General features: G+C 44.4%; 1 protein-coding gene across 3 annotated transcripts in view; it reads right to left on the bottom strand.

Moving 5' to 3' along the window:
- Window positions 1-14,126, bottom strand: part of LOC144141609 (histone-lysine N-methyltransferase SMYD3-like) — a 129,929-nt gene that overhangs the window by 45,875 nt on the left and 69,928 nt on the right. For 2 of the 3 annotated variants that reach the window (XM_077673168.1, XM_077673156.1), the window contains 4 exons: window positions 13,718-13,826; window positions 12,679-12,783; window positions 6,728-6,806; window positions 5,368-5,554 (listed from right to left, as the gene is read on the bottom strand). In XM_077673168.1, the coding sequence (XP_077529294.1) occupies window positions 5,368-5,554; window positions 6,728-6,806; window positions 12,679-12,783; window positions 13,718-13,826 (480 nt within the window). The remainder of the gene's footprint in view (window positions 1-5,367; window positions 5,555-6,727; window positions 6,807-12,678; window positions 12,784-13,717; window positions 13,827-14,126) is intronic. The other variant, XM_077673162.1, reaches the window with a different exon arrangement.

Genomic DNA, 14,126 nt, shown 5'->3' with positions numbered 1-14,126 from the left:
CGATATTTCCCAGGCGCTAGACAACCGTACATCCGTTGACTCTGTTTTTCTAGATTTTAAGAAGGCATTCGCACGGTTCCTCACAAGTTATTGCTTAGAAAATTGGCGACTTATGGTATTCAACCCAAAATACTTTCCTGGATCTCGGAGTATTTAAGTAACAGATGTCAGTATGTGCTTGTGAACGGCGCTGCATCAGAGACATCCAATGTAACGTCAGGAGTTCCCCAAGGGTCCGTTTTGGGTCCTTTATTATTTCTTCTCTACATAAATGACATCAGCAATAACATCACTTCATGTATACGACTGTTCGCAGATGATTGCGTATTGTACAGAAAAATTACTTGTGAAAATGATCGCGAAATATTGCAAAACGATCTGAAAATTATAGACGACTGGTGCGTAAAATGGGAGATGCAACTTAATCTGAACAAAACTGTCTGCCTTACCTTCTCAAGAAAGCGTAGCCCAAATAAACTCCCTTACACAATAAAAAACGTTCCTCTACAATTCGCAGATGAGTATAAATATTTGGGAGTTTACTTCACTCCAACGCTTTGCTGGCATCGACATGTCGATTACACCGTACGTAAAGCTTGTAGGACTCTGGATTTTTTGCGACGCAATACAAGAAATTTTCCACAGGCAACGCGCAAATTACTGTACAAGTCTAACATAAGGTCGATCTTGGAGTACGCTTGCGCCGTGTGGGACCCCCCCAACCGTTCTCGACAAAAATAAATTAGAAAGGGTACAAAGCCTTGCAGCCCGGTACGTCATTGGCAAGACTCCTAGGAACTCAAAGTTTAGCGCAAGTCACTACAAAAACATTTTGAAATGGGAGACACTAGAAGACCGAAGGGCAATGGTTCGCTTAAAACTATTCCATTCCATATACTATTCTCAAATTGACATTTCCCGCTATGATTACATTTTTGCACCTCATTACGTGTCAGCGCGAATGGATCACACCTGCAAGGTGCGTGAAATTCGCTGCAACACATTGGCGTTCACAAACTCATTTTTTCCGAAAACAATACACCAATGGAATCAGTTACCTGCGCACATAGTTACGGAACAGTCTGCGGATGCATTTTACGCTTCCATGTGTTTGTTAAGAGCTTTGAACTAATGCTCATTTGTTCACTGGGAATTTATTGTGATGCAAAAATATTTTGTTTTTTGTGTGTGTGTATACGTGACACTCGAACTGCGTTGTAGCCTGACATGTTAGGGCAGCGTTGTACTTTCACTTTTCGGCTATTTCTTCCTCGTGTTGTCGTTGATGCAGTGTGTAATTTTTTCTGTGCGACAGTAACTGAGTGGAAAGCAAGGGAGCGACTTGCCGCGGCCTTTTCTTTGTATAGTTATTGAAGCTCGCTGATATACTGTACCATTTGTGCTGTTACTGACAACCGTTAGTTCCGAAATTTGAAGGGCATGGCACATCTTTTCTTTAATTTTTATATTTTTATTTTCCTCCTTGTGTGTACGAATGTATCTTAAAAAGGGCTCGCGGCCTCTGAAACATTTTTGATTTTTGGTTGTCAATGTGACTAGTTGATGTATTTCTTTTTGTTATTCCCCCCCACTGTAATGCCAAAATGGCGCTGTGGGTACCAAATAAAGAAGAAGAAAGCGTATCTCCCGAAGCGCGCGCCGGCTCGGGATCGCAGGTCGCGGTTCTCCACGATTCCCACAACGCATTCCTGCTTAAAAACTTATTGCACATTGAAAAAAGAGAAGAAAAACACCCTGTGCAAGTTGTTCCATGTCACACATGAGGGGAAGGAGAAACATGAGGGAAACTGAATTTTCTCCAAAGAAAGCAAGTGATAATCATTTATTGTGATGTCATTCACCTCCCCATACTTTTTTTACCATTTTGGCCAGTCAATAACTTTTCAGCAACTCAGCTCAGCCGAAAATTTTCCAGCATAAAGTTTTACACTCTCAAAATAGGCATGCTCTAAAAAAATTCTTAACCCCACAATGCTCAGCGTATCAAATTTGATACGCAGTGTTTGAGAAGTCAGAAAGGGACGATAAATCACATAAAGCTGAGACCAAAGGTCAGAGCATCAGTTTTGCTACACTGACGGACTTTTCTCATGTGAGTAGTTCAGAAAGGTGCCGCCAGAGGCTTGCTGGCAGCTCGAGAAATATGGCCGCACGTGGAAGCTTTCGCGGTGGCATCCAACCGGCATCATTTTAGTCGGCAAACAGTGAGTATTTCCTTTTTTTGTCTCACATTTGGACATTTTCTTCCTCAGAAAACGTTGCTCGACCATAATGATCTCTTTTGTTGACGTTTTTAAAGCCCGCCCATATTTTGAAGTCGCTTCATATTTCCAAATATCATAATTGATACAGTGGGTCTTCACTGATGGCACAGTTTTCGAATCACTTCTGATGCGCTTTCTAACACAGCTTTCAACAGCTCCAGGTGCTCCAGGCACTAGCACATGTATCTTGTATACCATGCAGCATTCATCTGCGTCATAAATGCATGGAATGTCCACAGGCTCCTGAGCCATCAGTTGAAGGAGCGGCCACTCAAGCTGATGACATTGCCAACCTATCAGAACGCCTGATCTCCACACGAAAAGCACCAAGAGGACTGCCGACCAGCTTCCCTTCGCCTTCCACAAAGAAGACAAAGGTCACACCGAATCAGCCCCAAGATGACGTTCGAAGAGACACGGCTGGGCATCTTCCACTTGTGACAAGCAAGTGACATCAACGCAGGAGCTGCGTACCAAGCGCTAGCACGTTTAGCGCAGTTGTGTTCGTGAAATGCAATGTACAGTCTTTGTCAAAATTTTGTGGGCCACAGCGACCGTGGCCGGAGCAGGCGCGCGGCCGAGCAGGGGCGCTGCGCTTGCTGCTGTCGGCTGGTTACGCGGCTAAAGAGAGTGAGGGGAACTCACATGCTTCCTTTCATAGAATGGCTGGCGCGAAAAGTTCAGAAGGGCTAGTTTCTCAGAGCAGGCGCACTTCGCTTCAGCGCAGGCACTTTGCGCAGCACTTGTCGCTCCGGGCACACTAAAAAAGCAAGAGCAAAAGTTCCCCTCGCTCTCTTTAGCCACGCAACCAGCCGACAGCGGCAAGCACAGCGCCCCTGCTCGGCCGCGCGTCTGGTCCGGCCACGGTCGCCGTGGCCCACAAAATTTTGACAAAGACTGTACCTCTCTGCCTGAAAAAGCAACGCAACTGCTTCTTCGAATACCACAAGCCATGACACTGTAGCTGGCAAGGAGGTAGCAGAAAAGCTCACTGTATCATATATGATACATTCATTAAACATTTACTGATTTTTAATTTCATTTTTCTTTTTGTGTGAATGAAGTCATACTACATAATAAACAAAGTACACACTAACAGAAGTTCACACGTGTCTGGAATTTTTATTTGCCTGGAAATATGTTTGGGCTTTGTAGGGTTAAGGCATATTTATCACGACTTACTGGAAAATCCATTATTTAGAACATTTTTTTCTCTGTCAATTCTAAATGCAACTCTATTAACAATACCTTCCTGATAAGTGCAAACAAATTAGGGGTAAATTTATTAAATGTTTAAGTCAATCTCGGTACTCAAAAAACAGCACTGTGTTCAAGGAAACTGCTAACTAAATCAGTAAGATGAGAAAAACATTGACACATTGCCTGACATGTTCAAAAATTTGTGTCCAAAAATTTATGCTTGATTTCTTAGTTTTTTGAGGCTAGTGAGGCTGGAAAAGTAAACAATTGATTGTAGGGTTTAACGCGCCGACACAACGCAGGCGATGAGGCGCGCCGTAGTGGAGGGCTCCGGATTAATTTTGACCACCTGGGGATCTTTAACGTGCGCCGAAATCTCGTACACACGGGCGTTTTTGCTTTTCGCCTCCATCAGAAAAGCGGCCGCCGCGGCCGGGACTCGAACCCGCGACCGGAAAAGTAAACAAACAGCTTTCTTGCGCGCAATACGTCTTTGTGAATACAGTAGCCCAAATACCGTTTGCACGATTCTCATGCGTCCACTATTATAATGTGCAGGTAAGTTTATGCAGGAAATTTCAAAAAAATAATTTTACGCAGATTCTACCGTGCAGACATAATGTCCCTGGCAGAAGACATTTTATTTGATGCATGCAAATGTGGCAACGAAAATCCCTCATGATTCATAGATTTGTTTGCCCAGCTCCTGCTGGAAAAGAAAACTGGAGCTAGGAACATTGAAGGTGTTTGCGATGTTAAGTGCCTTGACCAACACAACTTTTGACATGAAATTGATAATTGCAGCAGCCAAAAAATGTGCAACAGTTGAGTAAGGTATACCCATTGAGAAATGGGTGCGCCAAAATTTGCTGACGTGACGTCGATAGATTTTTCTTAATTAGATTGAATATGATTTTGGAAGGAGTTTGTGTCCATGGGATGGCTGCCGGCCGCTTTGAGACTTATTTTTGTTTTGAGCCCAATTGTAATGTGCACACAAATTTAAACGCGCCTTCTAGCAAAAAAGGGTGCGCATTACAATCGGGAATACGGTAGTTAAAGAAATTCTATTCAGATCAGGTTTGTAATTACCAGAAAAATTTGTTGGGTAAAATACATCTAATTCAGGCGGCATCAAAGATGCCCAGAAACTCTATTTGCTTGTAATGATGATTATGATGGCAGTTGTAGCGGCGTAGTTGAAACACAGGCGGGAGTAGCCTGGCCAGATTCACGGCTAACGTGCCAAAATTAGTGAAACGTAATGCACAAATAACACCCACCATTTTTATTGCCACATTCTTTTTTAATTGGGCTTCAAATGAATTCTATTGTAAAATGTAGCGTTGGGATCCCTAAGTACATTTGCATTACACAATTAAAAAAAAAAAAAAGTAGTGTGGCCTGGAACAATTATTTCCCCTTACACCACAACACACACCTGTTCTTTAAACAAGAAACACAGAAGTTAAATTAAGTAATTATTCATCTCACAGTCTGTCCATTTGGCCATAGAACCTACCTGCAAAAACGGAACCTGTGCTGCTTACCTACCCAGGTTTCCTTTTATTTTTTAAGATTTGTTTTCATTAAAAATCTACCTTGAGCAGTATAGTTTGCATCTGCAGCTCACCCAGATTTTGAGCCATAGAGACACCAATCAGTGTATAGACACCCTGCGAAATCAGAGCACCGACAAGCCCAGGTAGGAGCACCTGGAGGTTCCATGATGGACAGACCCAGTTACGTCCTCCTGTTTATCAATGTTATATCAGGGCAGCATTGAAGTTCAAACGGCATAGCAACAAACCTGGCCCTATGGTTTATGTGCACCTGTACTCAGCTCGGTGAAAATCCCACACTCCCTGCCCCCAGCACTCACCTGAAGACAGGCTCTCGTGCCAAGTAGTGGGCCAACGCAGCGTGGTAGTCCCTCAAAGTAGTGCAGCTCTTTGCAAGGAGGTCCAGGGCATTGATGTGTGCCACGTCTGTCTCTGGCAGCTTATTTCCTGCCAGGAACTTCTCTGCCCACCGGCGCATCTGCCGAGCTGCTGCTTCGTCCTGTCCTGCTTGGGAAAGAGGAGGAACACGGTGACGGCAAAGTGCGACACACAGGCTCCAACAAGGTAAGCTGAAACGACTAATTAGGCAACGACCGAGAGGCACTGATGGTACCAGTCAGGCGACAGAGCGTGGCCAACAGGGGCTGCTGCTGAGTGAGCCCAACAAGCCACCCTGCCCATGCTGTTCCCATGCACTGCTCCTTCGCACATTTGCGCCGGCCCGTGTCATAAGCACAATGTGTCATCTAGTGACATGCTTTGAACATGCGCGCATCTCGGAGACATCAAAAAGGACACCTAGCAGAGTTCACTTTCATGGTGTGGGGGGCGGAACCTCAGGGTATGGCTTGAAGACCTGGGTTTTTGCCTTCCTTTTTTCGTTTTAGGGTTTCACTTGTTTGGCAGTGAATTTAGCCAGGTTATTGCCTTAATTACACATCTTTCCCACTTACGCTTTTCTCGTTTATAAAGTTCAGTAAACTGTCTTGCTAGAACAGTTCGCCAGATTTCCAAAACTCATGCCCACAAAGAAAGTGTCAGGCAACAGAGATCCCAAGGATGAGACACTGCCGGATGCGGATCAATTGCTTCTTGGTGCCAACACAACCAAAAGATGGTGCAAGGTCATGAATGAGTAAACTCTGACTGATCAAGACAAGTTTAGTGATGGTGCCTGTGCTGCAACTCACCCCCCCAAAATATTATACCTGTAATTGCAGGCACTAACATTACTGAAACACATCATGTACCTTTATTGCTGCTTGTACAATGCTTTAGAACAAGGGACACGGTATGCCGCCTGTAAAAGCGCTAGCCCGTGGTCATGCCGCAAGGCACCAAGTGAACAAGCTCTCACGGCTGCCTCCACAAAACCTGCTGCTGGCAAAACGCAGATTTACAGTCAGAAACAATAGCCAAAAAACAAAAACCCCGCCATTTCTTCCAGATGAAAACACCAAAATTGGAAGTTGTGTTTTAATTGTGAGCTAAAGCTCTGAACCAATGATCTTGGCAGTGCTGCTTTCTCTTGCAAGTGGCCGTCTACTGTCACACTGCATTCTAAGCGTCCCCTCTTTAAAAGCTGGCATGTCTGAATAATTTCCACGACGAGGAGGGGGTAAAGGGGGTGAGGGGAAGAAAATAAACTTGCAGCGTGTGGACAGTCAAGGGGGCCCTCACCCTTTGATGCCAGTTCCTTGGTCTTTGATTCAACTTCAGCAGTAAGCTCTGGTGACTTCTCTGTGATGCAATCAGGAACCTGGAACAAGAAATCACATCGTCGCTGTTAACATGCAGCTCTGCTAGGCCACTACTGCAGGACTTGGGTCTCTCCCTAGGCCCTGTTCACTTCTTCCTCACAAAGATCTTTGCCTGCTTCTACAATCCATCACTGGCCCTGCCCAGCTGTTCTATGCATCCCACATCCACTCGTTTTTGTTCCCCAATCCACGCTTATCACTTTTCTTTTCTTTCAAGCTGTTCATAAAAGCCCAAGCCTCTGCCTCATGGGTTCCACTTCCTGACAAAAAGAAAAAAAAAAGTAGACCTTTTAGGAATGAAAATGACGCCAAAATACCGTAGAGAATTTTCAATTTCTTTTTAAAAACTTCACCAAAGATTTCTTCTGCATCCACAGTTTTTTTAATGATACAACACTCATTATCTGCCAGAAGAAGGAGGGGTCGTAAAAACTTCACCAAAGAATTCCTTCGCATCCACGGTAATTTTAAATAATACAAAGCTTATTTGCCTGGAAACCACAAAAAATTTTCAGAGCCCCAAAACGCTGGGAAAACTCCCACATCCTTGTCTATTTCCATTTAATGTTAGTACAATAATCTCAGCACAATGCTTTCTGAGCCTAATGACAATAGGCCAAACTTTCACAATGTTTGAGCACAGCATATACTTTAACATATCTCACTAATACTTTCTAATATTACTAATCTTGTCCCATATGTTTTTCCTTTTAAAGAAAACAAAGATATTATTTAAGAAAGATGACAAACATGTAACCTCTATTTACCAAACCACCGCAATACTTCCTTCTTTACGCAAAATTATTCAAAAACTTTTTGTCAGTCTTGCAAACTGACCATTTTAAAAGCTTGCCCCTTGGTTTTTGCAACGTAACTTCCAAGCATGGCTTTCTTTTTGCCAAGTGTGTGACTACCAAAAAAGGCACTGTCCAGATGTTATCAAAGCCTCGAAGACTTACAGTCATGCTGCAGTTAATAAACCTGAAGCTTACATTGCGGCTGGTCCACGTTTACTTTTCCTAAACACCAATTTTTTAAACTGACAATTAGAATGGTGTGAAAGTATTCTCAAACTAAAACTTTTACTGCCATGTATTACAAGAATCTATTGGCCATTTTTTTGCCTTTTTTTTTTTACATTGATGACCTACCTGACTGCTTTCGATTCCTCACACTGTTTTGTATGTAGATACCCACACCACCAACCGAGAAGTCTGCCCCTAAACTGAATGCCCTTCTCACTAATGTGATAACTGGTGCCACGATGACTTCTAATTGTTAACTCCGAAAGAAACTAAAAGTTCAGTTTTTAAGGTAGGTCATGCAGTCCTTTTTCCTGCTTTAACATTTGACCTTTATGCCATCTATTCCCGTATGCATGGTACTTTCCTTGGCACATACCCTGTTGTTCACCAGATTTCTCCTTTTCATGCTTCTTATGATAATTTGTGCACTGTAGTAGCGGGACCCTGTAACCCATTCCGGATATGGAAAACAAACCTGCGCAAATCATTATGTTGTGTGCTCAAGGTCATCTGAGCCGAGTAGTATAGCATTTTTTTTTTTTTTTTTCATAAACAGCAGAGCGCTCCCAATTACGGTGGAAAGTTTTTATAGCTGCACTTACTATTTTGAATCCCCATCATTTTTCGTACGAAAATTGTTGCGTTGCTACCAGGTTTGTACATCAAGGTGCAAAGGTTCCCGCTGATAAACATTTTTTTCACGTGCACTTCCGGTAATGCTAAATAGTCATGCTAGCACCCTTTGCTTCTGCTCATGCGGGAGCTTTATTTGTTTGTCAACGTTCACCTTTTTTTTTTTTTCAAGGTAGCTTATATGCCCTGTCATGAAACATGTTGCCCGTACCTTGTCAAAGGGCGAGAGTATGCTGCCTTTGCACACACCCCCTTTCCAGGTGGCTACCGCATGCCAAGTCCAAACATCTTTTAACCGAGAAGCACAAATATGAAGTGGTCTACAGTCACAGGTTTTCTTACTTTTTTCAATTGTGCTTTTTGAAGGCCAAAAGGACCAACTTGCACACGTATTTAGAAAAACAAGGTGCCACTGGCAGTTGCCCGAACCAATTTGCATCTGGAGCAAGTTATCTGCGTAGCAGAATGCTAGTAATGTTAAGTAACTCCAGAGGCACAATGCCAAAAATAACTGGTTCCAAGAGTACTGACACCATAGAAATTGATTTAACCACTTTTATATTCAGTAGCAGGTTTTCAGACATGCAGGGTTCGTAAAGAATTCAGGGACAAGAATTCAAGGATATTCAAGGACTTTCAAGGCCCTGTTCAAGGCATTTTCAAGGGCGCAAGGGAGCACTTGCACTGTTTCACTACTGTTTTCACACACTAAATGTTTGCTTCTTCACATCTCAAAAAATGACCTCAAGAAAAATCTCCTTGAAACAGCTCAACCCTTTGGAAGTGGACAAGTCTACCCCCACCCACAGTAATACTGAGAGGGCTTTACAAAAGCCATGCCATTTTAAACTTTTTCGAGCTCTGCAAATGCTCTTAATACACAGTCTTGGAAATACCTCCTGCCAATCCCATTCCCATCCCCCAAATTTTTGTGTTCATTAAAGGGGGGAGATTAACGACTCTACTGGCTCTGCCCACCATTCCAGTAAAGCTTAGGAGCTAGATGCACTGTGACTCTACTGGCTCTGCCCACCATTCCAGTAAAGCTTAGGAGCTAGATGCACTGTGACTCTACTGGCCCTGCTCACCATTCCAGTAAAGCTTAGGAGCTAGATGCACTGTGTTCTCACATTCAGAGTTTTGCTTATCTGTGCTCATTTTTAAAAGTTATTTCACCCTGGAGTGTCAGCACCATTCATTTTCGAAACGTAGCGGGGCACAGCACTGGGAAGATATGCAAAATGAATAACAGGATGAGGCAATGCAGAAAGCAGTATCGAAAATTGGAAGAGGACCTATGCTAATTTCTGCCTGGTCCGATGCAGGGATTTCGTTTCAAACTAGCCAATGTGTGAAGCAGCACGCCTGCGCTCCTAAGCTCACTTTAAATTGTAAAAGCTGTATTAAGCAGCACTACTGCACCCCCGAAGCTGGCTTTAAATTATAAAAACCATATTTTGGATAGGCAGTATGCAGGGCCAAAGCCACGAAAACCCGGACACGTAATTGGGTCTCCTCTTTGTTGCACAAAGAAATCACGGGTTTTCAAGAAGGACAAAATTCCCAGCTTTCAAGGCCCTTGAAAACTCAATTTTCAATTTCAAGATTTTCAAGGTCCTGTACGAACCCTGGACATGGGACCCCCTCGAAAGGAGCTACCATACAATCAGGCGACTTCAAGAAAACGTTAGCTCAAACTAATGCGTTACAGCTTGCTTACTGCACTCCATAATGGCATATATAAACTAACATCTGTTGGTGGAAGTGATTACTTGAAAGCTTGCTGCAAGCACCACAGGTTTTCCGCATAGCGAAGTAAAAATGCAGACACCAGAAACTTATCTGAGGTGCTGCCCTTTTGGTGGATGCACTGAATCCAGCAGGTTTATAAACACAATGAAGTGAACCACACGACCATCAAAATTCAATCCAGAGCATAGCACTCCAGATTTTTTTCAGCGGGGGGAGGGGGGGTAGGAATAGTCTTGAAAGTCGGGAAAAACTGCTCATACACACTGGTGCAGCAATAAGTAACCAGCCAAGATTGAATTAGAGGAGAATTCAGTCAGGTGCACAATACATGGCATTGGTACCTTGTTGAAATGAAAGTGTAAGCTGGTAACAAGATGACTTTTTTTGCTAATGAATGAAGCCCCACAAAAAATTGTTCCACAACGGCACCGCTATAGCTTCCATGGCATTAGAAATGAAGTCAAAAGGGCCCTCCAGGCCTCTTTCACTAAAGCTTGCCTCTTCTTTTCTCAGTCCTTTTTAGCTGTGTACCGCAGTTTCGTTCAAAATTCTAAACATTTCCTTATTGCAAGCTGCCAAATTGTTCATGCCCAAATTTTACATAAGGTTGAATTTTATAGTCTGGTTTGTTTAACACGGTTAGCTCTGCAATAACATAAAAACTAGTGTTCATTAACGTAGGTAAGATCACAGCTCCTCTGCAACGCAACCAGTCGGCACAGAATATCAATGCCTCTATTGGAACCAAAGGTGCAAAGCCCATGACATTTGCTGCTTACGCCTTTCTCCTCCACCAGAGTCCAGGCAAGATGGAAGAAACAGCAAGTGGTTTCAGGAGCACTGTGCAACGACATTTCAACCAAGCCAAAAGCTAAGTTAAGTGCACAAGACAGGGGCGAGGTCAGCAATGCAGAATATAACAGAGGTATTCCCTTTGAAGAAGCCCAACATCCATAGGCACAAGCAGGCCGAAATAGGAATTTCCAATATGGAAGGTGATGCGGAGAGACTAGTTGTTAGTTGTGCAATAAACGGCAGGCGACGCTTTCACCACCCCACACGCTTGTCACTGGAACTACCGGGGTGTGGCGCTGCCTCGTTGATTGATTGATTGTAGGGTTTAACGCGCCAACGCAATGCAGGCGATGAGGCGCGCCGTAGTGGAGGGCTCCGGATTAATTTTGACCACCTGGGGATCTTTAACGTGCGCCGAAATCTCGTACACACGGGCGTTTTTGCTTTTCGCCTCCATCAGAAAAGCGGCCGCCGCGGCCGGGAATCGAACCCGCGACCTCGTGCTCAGCAGCGCAACGCCTTAGCCACTGAGCCACCGCGGCGGGTGGCGCTGCCTCGTCCTTTGCACATAAGGCCATATGCGTTGCTATGTTATGTGCGAAGGTCGAGGCAGCGTCACACCCCGGTATATGGCACCTGATGGGCTATCAGCCTGCTCATAATACTAACGAAAACCACACGCCCTGTTTCACACTCTTCGTGATTAGGCACACACCGTTCGCCAGTAACTTCGTCCCGACAATGCCACAATCTGCGCCCTTCGCATCATGGTCATGCTGCTCACACCACAAAAACTAACAAGAATAGCTGTATCCAATGGTTATATTACATTAGACATTGAAAAAGTTAAATTATGAAAGGACTGGTGCAAAGAAGGCTTGGCGGCCATGCACTGAGAACAAATGACGGCTCCTCTGTCAAGAACATAGTGCAGTTATGGGGGTTGAGGGGAGGAAGCAAAGAGGCAGATCGTGGCAAAGGTGGCAGGAAACCATCAAGGGGGGGACTTCTCAAGATGGAGCCACTCACTGGTAGAGAGAAGAAGACAGCACTGATGAGAAACAGGTGCCCCATCAAAATGAATTTAACGGGATGTAGTGCCCCTAGTTATCCCCCTGCTGCCTGCACAGTCGCAAACAGTTTCCCATGGAAGGCATTCCAGTGCAGCACCAGTTAGAGCTGCTGCCTCCGGAGACTGCCCATGCATAGATTACGCCAATTAACTCAGGCAAGATGGTTACATGGCATGCAAGCAAAAAAGGTGTAATGCAACCTGCTTTTCTACAGGCTACAGAAACCTCTTTCATCATTATACAGTTTCTGCTGTTAGAAAGTGGAGAAAAAATGCCCGCCGGGTAGGATCCAAACCCACGAGACCAAGGGCCTCTGTTGTGGCAGTCTTGGCACCATAGGGAGCTCAAGAGGGTTCAACGCTGATAATTAAAATTGCTGCATGCGAGGAGCTAGGTATTTGAAATGAGCCTTTCCTTGGTGTGTGCTGGACCCCGGGTGCAAAGCAGCTCTGCTGGCAACTCGCAAAGGCTGGCCAGAAAGCGCAACTTTAATTTCTGTTTTAACAAGCAGCAGCACACTTTTTCTGTGGTTGATTCCGAGCTTTCAGTGAGTATCTTGAGAAAGCAGGCAGGGAATTCCTGAGGGAACCTACCTCGCCACCGCACCTGGCACACTGGCAGTCAAAGTAGTACTGCTTTCTTAACAGCTCCTGCCTTCCTGACTTGGGAGACATCAGGTCGATGTAGGTGATTCGGATCTGAAAAAAGCGCACGCTTGTCACAATGACTTCAGGCAATCCAAATGCATGCCACACTTGGGGGTGACAAGGAAACATTCTGGCTTAAGACTGGTGCTTCATATCCCCTTTTACTGCTTCCGCTGGCAGCATACACTTTTATTAAATTGTTTCAATCAAGTTGTGAAATGCAAAACTTGGACATGATGCAGAGGCACGCACACACATGCATGAACAATTTACTATGGTTTTGGCACACCACCATTTGAGCACAATTTCCAAATGACATATAAAACTAATGCTGCCCAAGGGGAATATAGGGGTAGTACCCTCGCAAAAAAGAAACAAGTACAGGAATGAACACCTTTGCCTTAATCAGGTCAACCTTTTAAAAGAACAACACTAGTACACAGCAGCCCAGGCATTTGCCATCACTTGTACAAGGCAAAAAAAAGCCAGTTTGGAGCCCGTTGTTTGCAGGCAGCAACAATTTTCAGGCTGCTTTTGCTTGTAGGGCCACTGTCTCCTTGTGGTAAGCAGCGCTTAGCTCACAGTATCCTCAACCCATTCTTCTGATCCTCCCACATGCATCACACGGGCAGATCTGCAAGTGGTCCACAGTGCAAACTAGAGGTGCAAGCCAAATGCACCAAGCTACTTTTCAGAGGGGTAACATCTGCAGCAGGGAATTATCCTTCGCCACGTAGATTGCGACTGTGAAAAAGTCATGTCTGTGTTCAACTCAAAGCCCGGCAGACACACATAGGGAAGACAACACTGATAATATATTCCGCATGCTGCATAATCATCGGGCAGTCGGTGGTCACTGGGAGGAATGGTCCAAAAACAGGCCCCATTGGTATCACCACGTAAAAGCGCCTATCGGCTCTGAGGCAACAGCTATCGCTGTAACGAGCTTCCTTTTTAGAGTTATGCACACAGTAGTCTCACTTACGCCATCCACACTGCTGCAGGAAATATCTTCTGAGGCCCTCAGCCGCATCGTGTAGCCATCGAACACTGCATGTGCATTTGGGGCACACGAATGGTCAAAGATTGACGCACTGGAACGGGAATGCAAACGGAAGGGGAAAAAAAAGAATTCTCATTTGACGCTTACACACATGAATCAGACCCACGGTGGGGCACAAAAATCAATGGGAAATCCTTAAAACCCATGCTGAACTAAAACTGTTGCTTAAATTGCAACTACAGTTAAAACCTCATTATAACGAGATGGGCTATCACGAAGTAATGGCCATAACAAGCAAATCATAATTCCTCTTGAAAGTCCCCATAGAAACCAATGTATTTAAAACCTCGAACGAGGTAAAATTTGCCCTCTGCAGAATATAATGAACAAA

Source organism: Haemaphysalis longicornis, unplaced genomic scaffold (genome assembly GCF_048455015.1).
Source record: "Haemaphysalis longicornis isolate Haplotype H1 unplaced genomic scaffold, Haemaphysalis longicornis Haplotype H1 scaffold_1, whole genome shotgun sequence".
In the NCBI taxonomy this organism is placed as follows: domain Eukaryota; kingdom Metazoa; phylum Arthropoda; class Arachnida; order Ixodida; family Ixodidae; genus Haemaphysalis; species Haemaphysalis longicornis.
Note: the sequence above shows the minus strand (reverse complement) of the source record. Positions and strands in the feature narration are given on the sequence as shown.